The sequence below is a fragment of the Osmia lignaria genome, chromosome 15 (assembly GCF_051020975.1).
Source record: "Osmia lignaria lignaria isolate PbOS001 chromosome 15, iyOsmLign1, whole genome shotgun sequence".
NCBI lineage: Eukaryota > Metazoa > Arthropoda > Insecta > Hymenoptera > Megachilidae > Osmia > Osmia lignaria.
The window spans coordinates 10434762-10448877 of NC_135046.1; the positions used below are offsets into that span (position 1 = coordinate 10434762).

The window sequence follows — 14116 nt, forward strand, 5'->3', positions numbered from 1 at the left end:
TGTACTATAAATTATATTTGAGTTTGTTATTTTACTTTGTTGTTTTGTCAGTTGTTTACATCTGGATAATTTATAAAAAATTTATTGTTTGAAGAAAAAATTCTGTACAGTTATGGTGTACAGTATAGTTACTATTGTACATTAAAGGGAATGAAAGGAAATAAAAAATTATATATTATATATTAATCTGTGGAAAGATCTTTATATACCTAGATCTCATATCCATAATTTTTTAATAAAAGATAGTAAGTATTAATTCCTCAATGTATTTATCGACAATGTAAAGTTGTTTTACATGTAAAAACAATAGGATATTATTGAACTTATTTTTTTCTTTTATTAATAACATTCATTTTGTTTTTACATGATACAGTTTTTAAGAAAAACCGTTTTTATTTGATACTAGATATAATTCTTTCTTATTGCCTTTAGTTTATAAGAATAGAACATTTTTTATACAAAAAAATAATTATAAAGTGTTTAATTTGCTAGTGAGTACCGTTGAAAATAATGTCATGTACATATGCTTAATACATCTATTATAAGGATGTCAATTTTTATATTCACAAGGTAGAATACATGTTTTTGCATAAATTTGTGCAAATTCTATAAAATATATTTATTAAGAATATATAGACATAACTGCATTTCTGTAGCTATTTGTAAATGCTGATCACATTTCATATGAATTCCTTATTGAATGAGCCTAATGTTTCAACATGCTACTACTAATGCATAAAATTATACATTTTGAAATTTCTATAAAATCAAACACATTATTTAATTTTAGTATTAGTTCAATTATTTTTCTCCATTTCTGTTCTCTCTTAAAATTGCTACACATTTAACAAATATGAACAATTTATTACAGTCATATAAAGAGATTAAGAAAATCTTGTGTGACACCAGAAATCTTTCTAAGTTTTGTGTATTATATATTTATTGCCACCTTAATCAAAAATATTTTACTTGTATGACTTATCATTGCGGCAGTTAACTGTAATTTTTAAATGAACATCATAGTTAACAAATTAATATAAAAGACTTTTCTATTTAAAATTTAAATGCACATAAATGTATATCACATTCTTGATTATTAATATGTAATATTAAGGAGTATGGAAGTTTAATCAAGGAAAACATGCCACACAATTAGAAAGTTTCACAAGATTAAAGTCACACAAATGTCTACATTATCAAAAGAAGGCATACACTTCTACTAATAGTTAGATTTTATTTTAAAAGTCAACGTAATTTTTAGTATTATTTTATTCAACATCTTCCTCAGCCATTGCAGTTTGAGATAACTTCTGTAACAAGAAACAAAATTTTTCCTCGTTCCTTACCCCATTAAAATATTAATCTTATCACATACCTGGCTAATAGCTGGTATTCGCTGCAATAAAAGATGAAAAACTTGTGGTGGCAGTGTTTTTTGAAGAACTTGCAATAATTGTGTAGGTTGTCCACAAACAGCAACTGCATTTGCTAAATGCTCAATTCCACCTTCTATATCACCGTATGAAAGCATTTCTTCTCCAAGTTGAACCTTATAATAATTAAAACATATTAGAATAATTTAACAGAGACATTATCAATGGATAATTAAACACTAAAATATATAATATTAACCTCTTGGAAGAAGAATTTTTGAACAACTTCATGATCTTTTAAATCTGGAATTTTTGAATTAGCTTTTTGAGCTTGCTTCTTAGCTTTTCTACCTATAAATACGAAACAATATACATTGAATAAATTAATTGTGTATATCATCCTCAGATATTAAGAGGATTAAAACAAACATTGAACGTGCATTGCAGAATATTAACAATGATGTAAAATGTAATTTTCCGAAGATAATTATTTTTCATTAACAATCACTATTATCAAAACAATTAGTGAATATAACAATCAGTATTTTAGATAGAATCACATACAAAATCCATTAAAAATACATCACATGGTGTAGAGAATTCTCTATGGAAATAGAAACGAAGACTTGACTTACGTTCACGCAATTTCTTTTTAAAATCTGGATCACTACGACGCTTTTGATCGAAGTAAAAGCAATATCCAACAAATATTCCAGCTATTCCAACAGCAATACCTACTGCAGCCTTTGAAATCATGACGATTGTAATATATAAACTTAAATCTTATAATAACGAAATTTACAAACTCCTCATTGCCTCTTCGGTCACCCTAGAAAAGGCTGCGTCTGCTACTAAATGCACGGAATATAGCAGCAGAAGCAGTGTTTCAACATGTGCTTTAAAAGGCTATGATATAATTAAGAAATTCCCTAGCTTGTTACGAAGATTTTACAAATTCTTATCGTATTGTGAATGTATTTAAACGTTTTGTACATATAATTATAGATGTAATTTTAAATAAATTTATTTAGCGTTCATTTAATATATTTTCTTTACATCTTATATAAGAAATATGCGTAGGGATTTATATATTTTCTAATCGAACTTAAGATTTAGAATGCGCGCCAAAGTATGGGTATAAAGAGTCCGAAGTTTATAATTAGAGATTTAGCAAAGTAAATATACGAATAAATGTTTTGAAAAGTTATTAATTAAATTATTAAACGATGCCATTAATAAAGAAACCCATGCGTTATGCACATCCTGAAGGACACACGCATGTTTGTTATTTTACGGGTGAAAAGTAAGTGAAAGCATGTCTAAAAAGATATATTTTGTTTATAATTTTCAATACCAATATTGATTGATATTCATAATTAAAATTGTGTCATTATATCAGAAGAGTTTAACGTAATAAAGTAAAACAACAGAAGGAATAAATATTTTAAAAGTACCTGTGACTATAGGGGAGGACTTGTTACTTGTGGATCAGATGGAGATGTTAGATCCTGGTTGAACTTGATGGATGATGATCCAGCTGCAAGCTGTGTCTCTGAACAGGCTATATCAGTTATATCAAAGGTATACATGTATTTTAAATATGAAATATATTTACACATGTATCTATTTATATCCTTAATGTCTTATAAATATCTTAATTTTAGAATGGAAAAATATTTGTCGGTAATGACAATAATATTGTTCAAATACTTAATTATCCTGATCTTGAAAAAGAAGGAATAGTCACTAGGTTTTCAGCCCCTGTATCAGCATTAGCAACATCAAAAAATAGTAACATTATAGTATCAGGGTCTTGGTATGTAACACATTAATTGAATGATTTTTAATTAATATAATAAACTCATGTTTAATATATGTTACAGTGATATGAGAATTCAAGTTACTGATATTAGTACATCAAATAACATAGAGCTGTTAGGGCATGAAGCTCCTATATTGGGTCTATCATTGGATCCCAAAGAAGAATTTGTGGTGAAGTATATTTAATTAATCAGCGATTTATTTTTAATAGCAATAGCCATTACAAAATATGATTTGTTTAGGCATCATCAAGTGCAGATGGATCAGTACGTGTATGGAGTATTAAACAAAAGAAAGCTATAAATATTTGGCCTAATATTGTACCCAAATGTAACTCATTTTTTTTGGCTAAAACATATGGTGTACCCTCATTTCACCCTAAAGATGGAAGTTGTCTTGCATATCCATCTTCAAGGGACATAGTTATAGTGGAAAGATCTTCTTGGAAGGAATTATTTCGTTTAAAGTGCATTAATATAAAAAGTGTAAGTTCTTTTTATCTGTACATTTTATATAAAAGAAATAATATTATTCTTTATAATATAGGAAATTAGTATTTGTAAATTTTCTGAATGCGGTACATTATTAGCTGCTAGTTCAGTAAATGGAGAAATAATTGTTTGGAATACACAAACAAAGGAATTAATTGGCTATATTGAACACCAACAAAATTCCAAAATTACTGCATTATGTTGGAATATTGATAAACCAGATGAGATAGCATTCTGTGATTCTTTGGGTCAATTAGGATGTGTAGATGTGGTAAATATATTTAAAATCTGTTTTCTTCCCATTATTTTAACAAATATATTTTCTTTAGATATTCGATGATAAGTCAACAAATAATGTGCTAAATGTAGAAACAAACGGAGATATTAGAGATAATGATACTGATATGTTAGGAGATGATGATGATAATGATGATGGAGAAAATGTTATATCTTTAAGTAAAATTAAAGCATCAGTAGATAATGAAGATGATAAAAGTCAGTCTGATGCAGCATCTGAAAAATCACAACATGATGTAAATGTTCTTCCATCTGAAATTCATTTACAACCACCATTTCAACCTGGCTCATCTCCATTACATTTACTATCCCGTTTTATGGTAAATTTTTTCTTAATCCAATATCAATAAAACTGTATATTACAGATTTTATATACAATGATAATTTATATAGGTTTGGAATGATACTGGTATGGTAAGATGTTTTACTTCTGAAGATGGTGATGAATGTAGTATTGAAGTAGAGTTTCATGACGTGACGATCCATCGTAGTATGCATATTAATAATTACTTAAGGCATACAATAGCAGCTTTATCATCCCAAGCATTGGCACTAAATTGTCCATCAAGTAGTGATACACAAAGTAAACTTGTTGTAATATCATTACAAGGTTAGTATTATATGAAATAATTATTTTTGACCAATTCACTTAAGATAACTACAACTAATGAATAAATAGGCTGGGGGTCTGGAAACAAAGAATGGTCGTTAAATCTTCCTGAAGATGAGGAAGGACAATGTATCGCTGCTGGTGATAATTTCGTAGCACTTGCAACGTCTAAGAGATATTTAAGAATTTTTACAGTCGCCGGAACGCAGCGTGAAATGATAGCTTTACCAGGTCCTGTGGTGGCAATGAATGGACTCAAAAATAATCTAGTGGTTGCTTATCACAGTGGGATAGGTAATATTTATTTCTCTATTGATCTTACTAATAATTTTTTAATGAAAACAAAATATTTGTATAGGAGTGTCAGGTGATCAATGCATGAATTTACTATGGATTCAAATTCGTAGATTGACCTTACATAGTCAAACGCTATGTCTCCCATTATCACCTTCATCAGAACTTATGTGGTTAGGACTTTCTGATCTTGGATCTCCAGTTTTAATGGATGCTGATGATATTATTAAAGTTTATAATAAAAGATCTTCTTTGTGGAAAGTTGCTAGTAATATGAATGGGCAGGTAATATCAATATTTATCACATTATATGTATATTTGAATAATAATAATGAATTTAAATTAGTCCAAGGGTAAAGCAGATCATTATTTTATAATTGGAATTTCTGAGCAACACGGTATGGCGCGTTGCGTTTTATGCAAAGGAAGTCATTATCCCCCAACTACACCGCGTCCTGTCATCGCAGAAATATCATTAACTCCACCGCTTTGTGAATTTGAAAGCGAAAAGACAGAAAAAGAATTGAAATTATGGAAGTTGGGAAGTGATCCATTAGAAGAAGATGAAGCAATGCTGTCTCTTATTGCGGTATGTTTAATATTTAATATGTTACATATCATACATGTACGGAATTTAAATAATTATTTATATATCTCATAATTTTATTCAATTAGCTCGCTTGCCAGAGCAATTTGGAATATCGAGCAGTAGAACTTTGTGAACAAATGGCATCAGAGAAGGTTATAGAATTAGCAATTAAATATGCACGAAGAATAAACCGAATAGCTTTATCTAATAAATTAGAATCAATTGCTGATATAAAAGAGGAAGAAAAGGAAAAAGAAGTAGAGAATAAGAACAACGATGAAGAAGAAATAAAAAGCGACAATGAACTTCTAGATAATGATCTTAATGCATCAACAATCTTATTACCTATTAAAAAGCCAGATATAGAAATTAAGCCCTTATCGATGAGTGAAACGTTATCAATGAAAAGAAATAATCCATTTTTAAAGAGCGGAAATTCTCCAACTGTAAAAGGTATGATCATTATATTCTGTTTATTTCATGATATTATGTATATATTATTAAATTAATTATTATCTTGAAAATAAAATAGGATTAGCTGGATTAGATATTACATTGGATAAACCACAAAAACCGGCACCATTTATAGTTTCAAAACCGAAGGCGAAACAAGCAAAAGATGCACCGAAGAAAGAAACATTTGTTAGTTGGTACGCTAAGAACAAGAAAAGTTTACAGGAAGAGTTTCCTGAATTAAGTCCTGCAGATTTAACAAAGGCTGCTTTGGCAAGATACAAAGAAAAGGAGGTGATCCCAAATCGTAATACGCCTGAATCTTCGGAATCGAAAAAGAGGAAATTGAGCCCTGAAGGTGAACAAAATGATCAACCGAAACGAGGTTTGAACACACTGCTCAGTTCCTTTTCATATAACAAATAAATACCTCTACCATAATGTAAGATACATTTTTATAATTTTTAATTTATTGTTTTACGCTAATGTAATTATTTTTTATCATGTAATGCACAATGAATATCAGACTGTTTCATTAACATAGTTCATTTATTCATTCATATCCATTCATAGGTAAGGTTTAATCGATGATTTAAAAACATACGTTATTAGATAACGTGATATGGTAACAATCAAAAGTGATTAAGATTGTCAAAAGTATCGATAAGGTAGGTATTTGGTAATTTGAGATTTTCATCTCGCCAGAAATCTTTCATTCTAGATCGATAAAACAGATAAAGAATAGAGTATTGGAGCTCTTTTAGTTTGTGTAAGACTTTCAGCACGGCAGTTAGCGAAGGTATCAAGCATTTGGATATCGTACATTGTTAGTAATTTTACGGACAGTAATAAAGTAACAAAATTTATAAACACAATGCTTGAAAAGGCGATGAGAGGTAAGTAGGAATATTTGGCATTGTTCTCCATTTATTTGTGTTAGAATTTGAAATGTGAGTGAGTCTAAATATACATTTAATTTGGTGGTACAATCCGCGCGTCTTTAATTGCATCATCGCGACACGCATGCGAGAAAAAACAATTGAAATTTGATGTTTGACATTAAATTAAAATTGAATTAACAATGGTAGATATAGAAATTCGTTTCTTTATTCATAGAATTAAAATAAAAAATTTAACTAAAGTATTATTTTATTCAATATAAATGTAAATAAATAATTTATGTACAAATATTCTATAAATTGAAGTGATTTTGTTTAAATGGGACACAATTTTATCAGTTGTCAACTTAGGATTTTCTTATCTAGAATGATATGTAAACATTTCAAATTCTTTTTTCCGTGGACAATTTACGATGACAATGATTATCTTTTACTGCTGTTATCCAAGGTGAAAAACAAAAATATGTTTTGTGTTAGCGAAGTCAACGTATCAAATTTTCCGCGTTTCAATATTTTTATGGTATTATGCAGTTCATTACGGAAAATTATGACAGATAAACATGGCACAAAAATCACAGTATGAAGTTCTTCAACTACTTGTTTGTTTCTAATAATTTATCTATGATCTATTAATAAACGGCCTGCGCTGTTATATATGTTTTCCATATATATATAACTGAACTAGCTTCTAGATTTCAAAATGTAAATTAATCGAATTTAATTAGAATATTGAAAATTCAGATTGTGTGAATTTTATTGTACATATTTTTATATTTTATGACCAACTAAATTTAAATTTTTAAATGCACAATGAACGTTTCTCCAATTCAAGATCATATTACGGTAATGCGAATAATGCACATGTATATGTCGCATAGGTACCGTTATTGCTCTTGGAAAGTTGTATGAGAAACTTGTTCGGTTATAAAAATAAAGTTACTCTTGCAACACGATTAATGATACTCAATAAAGTTGTTATAAAGACATTAATTATATTATGAATTATATTAGTTTTAATTGAATATAATTGTACAAAATAATTCCTCTCAATATTATTCCTCCTTGATATTATAAAAGACATTATTTACTGCATTTCTTAAATACAAATTATTCTGTACGTTGCTATTCGAATTTGAAAATATGAAATTAAAGTTAATTACTGATGATACTTACCATCTGTCGATAAAATCAAGTGGCGGTAATTGCAATTCGAATAGTACATACATAGCAACAGGATTTGAAAATTCAAGTATTAATAACGAAAAAATATGTTTTCAGATCATACACCATTAGATGTTGTTCAAAATGCTATGGGCGTTATGGGCCTGTGGCACATTGTCATTGCTGTAGCACTTTCTCTAGTAAAATTTCCTGTAGCTTGGCATCAACTTTCAATTATATTTCTTGCACCACCGACCAATTTTTCATGTGCTGCACCAACATCAATGACTAATGAATCTACAATAATGAAATGTTATATAGATGTAGGAAATGGTACTATGGAAAAATGTACAAGTTTCAAATACGACAAGCGTATATTTAAGGATAGCATTATAACTCGCGTGAGTATGACCCTTTAATTTAAAATAAATTTACAAATTGTTAAATATAACTTTACAATTTTTTAGTGGGACTTGGTCTGTGACCGTGAGCAATTAGCAAATTTTTTACAATCTTGTATAATGTTTGGAGTTCTTGTTGGTAATTTAGTCTTCAGTATAATGGCTGATAGGTATGCTAAGAGTTGTTATAAATTATAAATATAAAATGAGATTACTGGGAGTGACATGTACGTTTTCAGAATTGGTAGAAAGAAACCCTTGATGATTGCAATAGGACTGCAATCAATAACTGGAATTATAAGTGCAATTGTTCCATGGTATGAATTATTTGTAATATTCAAATTTATTTCTGCTGTAGCTACAGGTGGTACTATGCTTGTTAGCTTTGTTTTACGTAAGTAGTAAACAATTTATTCAAATTGTAAATACAATATAATTTTTATAAGTATTACAATGAACTATGTAATAAATTACAGTTATGGAGATTGTAGGAGTAGAATGGAGATCAACTATGTCGGTTCTTTTCCATGTGCCATTTTTACTTGGTCACCTAATGAATCCTTTAATTTCATACTTAACACGTACATGGGATGGTTTTCAAATGGCAGTTTCTATACCATCAATATTTTTATTGTCATACTACTGGTATGTAAAACTAATTATACACTAATATGTTTCAATCAAAATGAACTTGACTATTCTTGCATGTGTTGCAGGATTATACCTGAATCACCAAGATGGTTACTTGCTGTTGGTGAATTATCAAAAGCAGAACAAATTTTAATGAGAGCAGCTGGCAGAAATAAAATACCGGTAGAAAATGTTAAAATAGCAATTGAAACATATGAAAGTAATAGAGGAATTCGTCACAAACAAAATAAGGAGAAATACAATATTACACATTTGTTTAGAACACCAAATCTAAGATTGAAAACTATTTGTATATGTATTAATTGGTTTGTTTGCGGTAGCTGTTTCTTTGGATTAGCACAGTATATGGGTTACATTGATGGTAATATCTTTGTGAATGTTGCCATATCAGGTAAGCTTTATAAAGAAGAATAATGTTCTTTCGTTTAACTTTTTATAAAAATTATTAAGGTATAATGATATTTTTAGCTGCTGTTGAAGTACCTGGCACTATAGTAGTTTTACTTTTGATATCCCGTGTATCGCGATTAAAAATTTTAATGGGTGGTAATCTATTATCTGCTTTAAGTTTACTTTCACTGACTGTGATAACAAATTCGGATTATACAGTATTTTTAGCTACATTAGGACTTGCAGGAATGTCATTTAGTTTTCCCACAATATATTTATATAGCAGTGAAGCATTTCCAACTGTAGTTAGAAACGTTGGAGTAGGTTTAGGAAGTGTTTGTGCTAGAATTGGAAGTATGATTGCGCCCTATATTGCGACTATGGTAATATTTTTTATTCATGCAGTTTTTATGCATGCAATGTGATCATACTCCACTAAATGTTATTATTCAATTTTAGGGAAAGATTGAACCTTGGTTACCACCAGTAATATTTGGAGTAGGACCTTTACTTGGTGCTCTATTATGCTTTTTCTTGCCAGAAACAATGAATTGTGAATTACCCGAAACCATTGAGGATGGAGAAAATTTTGGAAAGTAAGTTGTAAGATATTAAATAATACTGTATTGACTACCTATTCTTAAATAATATTTTTCAAATAATTGTTACAGAAAGCAAACTAAAAGAAGTAGAACAAAGTAATATATTTATCAAACAGGAAGAAAATAATATCGTGCTCAAATTGCTCAACTTTTTCAACGAAACTATAATACTTTTTAATTCACATTTTTTTGTACTGTTATACATATATTTTAATAAATAAAATTCTTATAAATATAATAAATTAAACTCAATTAAGTTTAATATTTGAAAAATATAATTATAACATGGTACGTATGATGCTGTAATTAATATTTTAGGGTAGTTTACTAAATACTGCGTACAACATTTTAAACGAAATAGCTTTATCACGTATGTACATTATTATTAAAAATAATTTTGCTATACACTATACATTATTTAATAATGCAGTTATTTCGATGAGAAAACATTCCTTTTGCTAACAGTGACTACAGATTAAACATACCTTGATCTCTTGATTAGTACGAGTTCGAAAAATTATTAAAATAATTGCTTGACAAACTTCTATTTTAAAAATACCGCCATAAATTAAAATTTTTATATTTCGACCCTATCGCCATCTATACGAAAACGGCGCAAACTACTCGACGAGTTACCGATCAATTCCCAGAAACAGGGGAGCGCTAGCGCCATCTATCAAGAAATCGCGGAAACTATTCGGCAAGTAGTTTCAACGAGCTCCCGATAGATGGCGCTAGTGCTCCCCTGTTTCTGGGAATCGATCGGTAACTCGTCGAGTAGTTTGCGCCGTTTTTGTATAGATGGCGATATTGTCGAAATTTAAAAATTTTAATTTATGGCGGTCTTTTTAAAATACTCAACATTAATATAAATTAGAACGAACGAAAACTCGTCCTTTAGGACAGTCTAGGATATAGGGTCTCTCGTTGAAAGAAAATAAAATTGTATATTCATGTAACTCATATAAAAAATTAGAATTCTTTTACATAAAATACAGCTGATTCCTTAATTACAATCTTATTTACAATATACATATAAATGTTGATAAAAGTAATATAACAAAAATAAGTCAGCCTTTGTTTATGTTTATGCATCATATTATCACTTAATATCCATAATTATAAACTATGCAATATTATATATTTGGTAGAAAATGCTTTTTTTCGTCTAGGGACACAAAAGCCTTGCAGTAGCTTTTTCAAAAAATTGAAATTTTGAAGATTTCTACTTGGGTAAGAATATTAATATTTTACTAGGTAAAACATTAACCACACCACTAGTTTTTTTATGAACAGCATCAAACATGTGATTGCCATATTTAACAGTATTACTTAGAGATCCAAACCAAGAAGATACAATACTCTTGGGTGGTGGTTTCTCTGTGTTACTTACTGTACCTAGAAATTAATTTGTTTACCATGTTCTCAAAAACGTGAACAATTCTGTCCACAATTCATAAGTACAATTTATATAATAAATAACTTACCCATTAAGAATTTTAAAATTGCTGTATTTACTATGTTTGATTTTTGTTGATGTGGAAAATGTTGTGCTCCAGCAATTACTTTAACACTAAATTTTTCAATGTACTCAGAACTTTGTATAATGTTTTCTATTGACACAAGTGGATCTTTGTTTCCAACTATAAGCAGGGTTCTAGTACAAATTTGTTCAGAAGAATCTGTATTAAGTCTTATGAAAGGAAGATTTCTGAAGTAATTAATAGCACCTGTCCAATCCTCTGAGAACAATAATTTTCATTTTATTCTGTACATGTGTACAAAAAATATTATAATTTCTTTTTTAGATTACCTTTTCTGCTAAATGCATACTTGTATGCTTCTACGTAGTTTTTGTCAGTATTTATTTCACCAAGCTGAAGATGTTGAAATGCATCATTTATGATGGATAAATCTTCTTTGAGTGCATCAATTTCAGGAAGAAATGGCAATCTGCTAAAATGCATCCATCTAAATAGTAATATTAATAATAAGATATATATAACTGATACATTATTAATTAACAGCAAATGAATGACTTACTTTAAATCAAATACAGAATTCCCAGTCACTCTATTCCAATAAAAGTTAGGATGAGGGCATGAAATTACAACAAACTTGTGAATCATGTCCCCATATAAGGCTACCATATACCACCCTAAAAGTCCACCTAGATCATGACCAATTATACTACATTGTTTTACTCCAAGAGCTAAAATAAATTGTTTTAATTCCTCAATTAAAACTTCAATTCTATAAGAACGTTTAGTTGCTGGTTTGTCACTATCTCCAAATCCCTTTAAATCTATTGCTACTATCCTAAATAATCAAGAAAGTTGTTATTCTAGATATTGTCTACTGTGCTATATATCTTAATATTCTTACTAAAACATTATTAAAAATAAATTATACCTGTAATGTACAGAAAGACATGGTATTTGTTCCCTCCAAGCCAACCAACAGTCAGGAAATCCATGTAGAAGTAATATAAGTGGTTTATCTTTATCTCCAGCTTCTACATAATGAAATTTCACACCCTATAGAAGTAACAAACATTTTTAATATTTCTAATAAAACATCCATTTACTTCACTTATTGATAAATGCAGTTTTTTTATTTGTACACTTCTCACAAATGTCCGTAGAATAAAATTAACAGTCAATCATTCTCGAGAAAAACAAACAAACTGACACAGTTGTTTTTAAAATTTACTAAAAATATGTACCTATAATCATGTTGATCGATCGAAATCGAATGTGCACATCGAACAGTTATGTCGTCAAGTGTTATCAGGGGTCGACAATTCTTATACAATTTTCTCGATAAATTTTATTCAAAATTTAAATTGTGTTACACGGATTACATTGAACTAAAAAATATTTTACAAGTTTTGCTTACCTTGATTTTTACATGTGAATGAATTCCTAAATTATTGTCCACCAAACAAGGAGGGGGCCTATCTCGTTGCTGCAGCATGAAAAATTTCTTAGGATCCCAAATCCACTTTGGAAATCTTTTTATTATTAAATAAAAGCCACACAAGAAAGAAAGAAAATGTAATTTAATGATTTCGAATATTGATACATGAACGATCTTCTCGTTTGTATGCATAATTGTTAAACAGGGAAAACAAGATGACTGTACTATTTGAATTTATATATTTCTTCGCATTAAATTTATTTATCTCGTATAATAAATAAAGCAAGGTACTATCAATTTTAATATATACGTATATGTATGCGAGTTGTATAAGTAATAGTATAATATGTATGCAATGTATCAAAATTCACGTGTTCTTTCAGGATTATAGAAAAGGATTATCAGCTTTGATCAAAAGATATAAACCAATATCGTTCACGAGTTTGAACGTAAATTCAGCGTTTTCAGTGAAGTTGACAATGTATTACTGATTAAAGCTTTAGTCCGTAGATCCACGAGAGTAGAGGTCATCGTGAGAAGCGAGGAGGTTCGTTATCGGTTTGGTTCTCAACGTCAAAATGAGCTCAATGAAATCTACAACTAAATGCTTGTTCTTAGAAATCTTGTGAAAGCCATCTATTGGAAAAGATTGCGAATATAGCAATTAACAATTCTTGGGAAATATGACACAGTTATTAATTTGTATATGTCAGCTATTTCGTTAAACATTTTGATAAATTGGAACTGCCGTTTATTTTGTTTAGTCTAGTGTTAATAAGGAATATTTAATCATTAAGAAAAGATAGATCCAGCAAGCTGAAAGTGCGTTCAATTTATTTTTACAAGTTTTTTTAATTTTGTATCTAACTGCGCCGCCTTTTGAAAATGACACTGCTGGCGCCATTTGACGATATCTAGGGAACCTACACAAACAAAAATCTCCTTACTACCGTCGGTACGAGTAATACCTGTAATACCAGTCACAGTTGATATTGCAGGATGTGACATGAAAATGATAATGGGAAACTTAGAACCAACCACAGTAAATCTGCGCAGTATGAACGGAAAATCTGTTATTTGACACTACTATTTTCTTGCTGAATAAAGTCCTGTGTATGAAAGACAAATTTACATAACTTATACTAATAAAATATTTCTACATGAT

General features: G+C 29.2%; 4 protein-coding genes across 7 annotated transcripts; 2 read left to right on the plus strand and 2 right to left on the minus strand.

The window, feature by feature from the left end:
* Positions 1-374: 374 nt before the first annotated feature.
* Tom20 (translocase of outer membrane 20) lies at positions 375-2234 on the minus strand. The gene is made up of 4 exons (XM_034316054.2): positions 2009-2234; positions 1633-1724; positions 1376-1549; positions 375-1310 (listed from the first exon to the last, which is right to left on the minus strand). Exons 1-4 carry the CDS (start codon positions 2127-2129, stop codon positions 1269-1271), a joined length of 429 nt encoding a protein of 142 aa, XP_034171945.1. The 5' UTR covers positions 2130-2234; the 3' UTR covers positions 375-1268.
* A 217-nt stretch (positions 2235-2451) lies between these two features.
* LOC117600513 (WD repeat and HMG-box DNA-binding protein 1) lies at positions 2452-6639 on the plus strand. Its single transcript, XM_076692400.1, has 14 exons — positions 2452-2676; positions 2840-2954; positions 3038-3189; positions 3257-3365; positions 3437-3679; positions 3741-3956; positions 4015-4302; positions 4376-4592; positions 4662-4886; positions 4951-5171; positions 5233-5475; positions 5562-5928; positions 6008-6370; positions 6502-6639. The coding sequence occupies exons 1-13, from the start codon at positions 2600-2602 to the stop codon at positions 6352-6354; spliced, it is 2820 nt and encodes a 939-aa protein (XP_076548515.1). The 5' UTR covers positions 2452-2599; the 3' UTR covers positions 6355-6370; positions 6502-6639.
* A 49-nt stretch (positions 6640-6688) lies between these two features.
* LOC143306090 (organic cation transporter protein-like) lies at positions 6689-10261 on the plus strand. 3 transcript variants are annotated; one of them, XM_076692403.1, is made up of 9 exons: positions 6689-6824; positions 8106-8389; positions 8456-8559; positions 8629-8783; positions 8866-9034; positions 9106-9431; positions 9509-9813; positions 9890-10026; positions 10102-10261. In XM_076692403.1, exons 1-9 carry the CDS (start codon positions 6803-6805, stop codon positions 10130-10132), a joined length of 1533 nt encoding a protein of 510 aa, XP_076548518.1. In that variant the 5' UTR covers positions 6689-6802; the 3' UTR covers positions 10133-10261. The 3 variants fall into 3 exon arrangements, with proteins under 3 accessions (XP_076548518.1, XP_076548517.1, XP_076548516.1); XM_076692402.1 differs by lacking the exon at positions 6689-6824 and adding an exon at positions 7616-7670; XM_076692401.1 differs by lacking the exon at positions 6689-6824 and adding an exon at positions 7953-8025.
* A 797-nt stretch (positions 10262-11058) lies between these two features.
* On the minus strand, positions 11059-13541 carry LOC117612051 (epoxide hydrolase 4). 2 transcript variants are annotated; one of them, XM_034340725.2, is made up of 6 exons: positions 12931-13541; positions 12445-12569; positions 12076-12351; positions 11846-11988; positions 11520-11774; positions 11059-11430 (listed from the first exon to the last, which is right to left on the minus strand). In XM_034340725.2, exons 1-6 carry the CDS (start codon positions 13141-13143, stop codon positions 11258-11260), a joined length of 1185 nt encoding a protein of 394 aa, XP_034196616.2. In that variant the 5' UTR covers positions 13144-13541; the 3' UTR covers positions 11059-11257. The 2 variants fall into 2 exon arrangements, with proteins under 2 accessions (XP_034196616.2, XP_034196615.2); XM_034340724.2 differs by having other exon boundaries at positions 11063-11430; positions 11846-12003; positions 12931-13538.
* Positions 13542-14116: the final 575 nt, after the last annotated feature.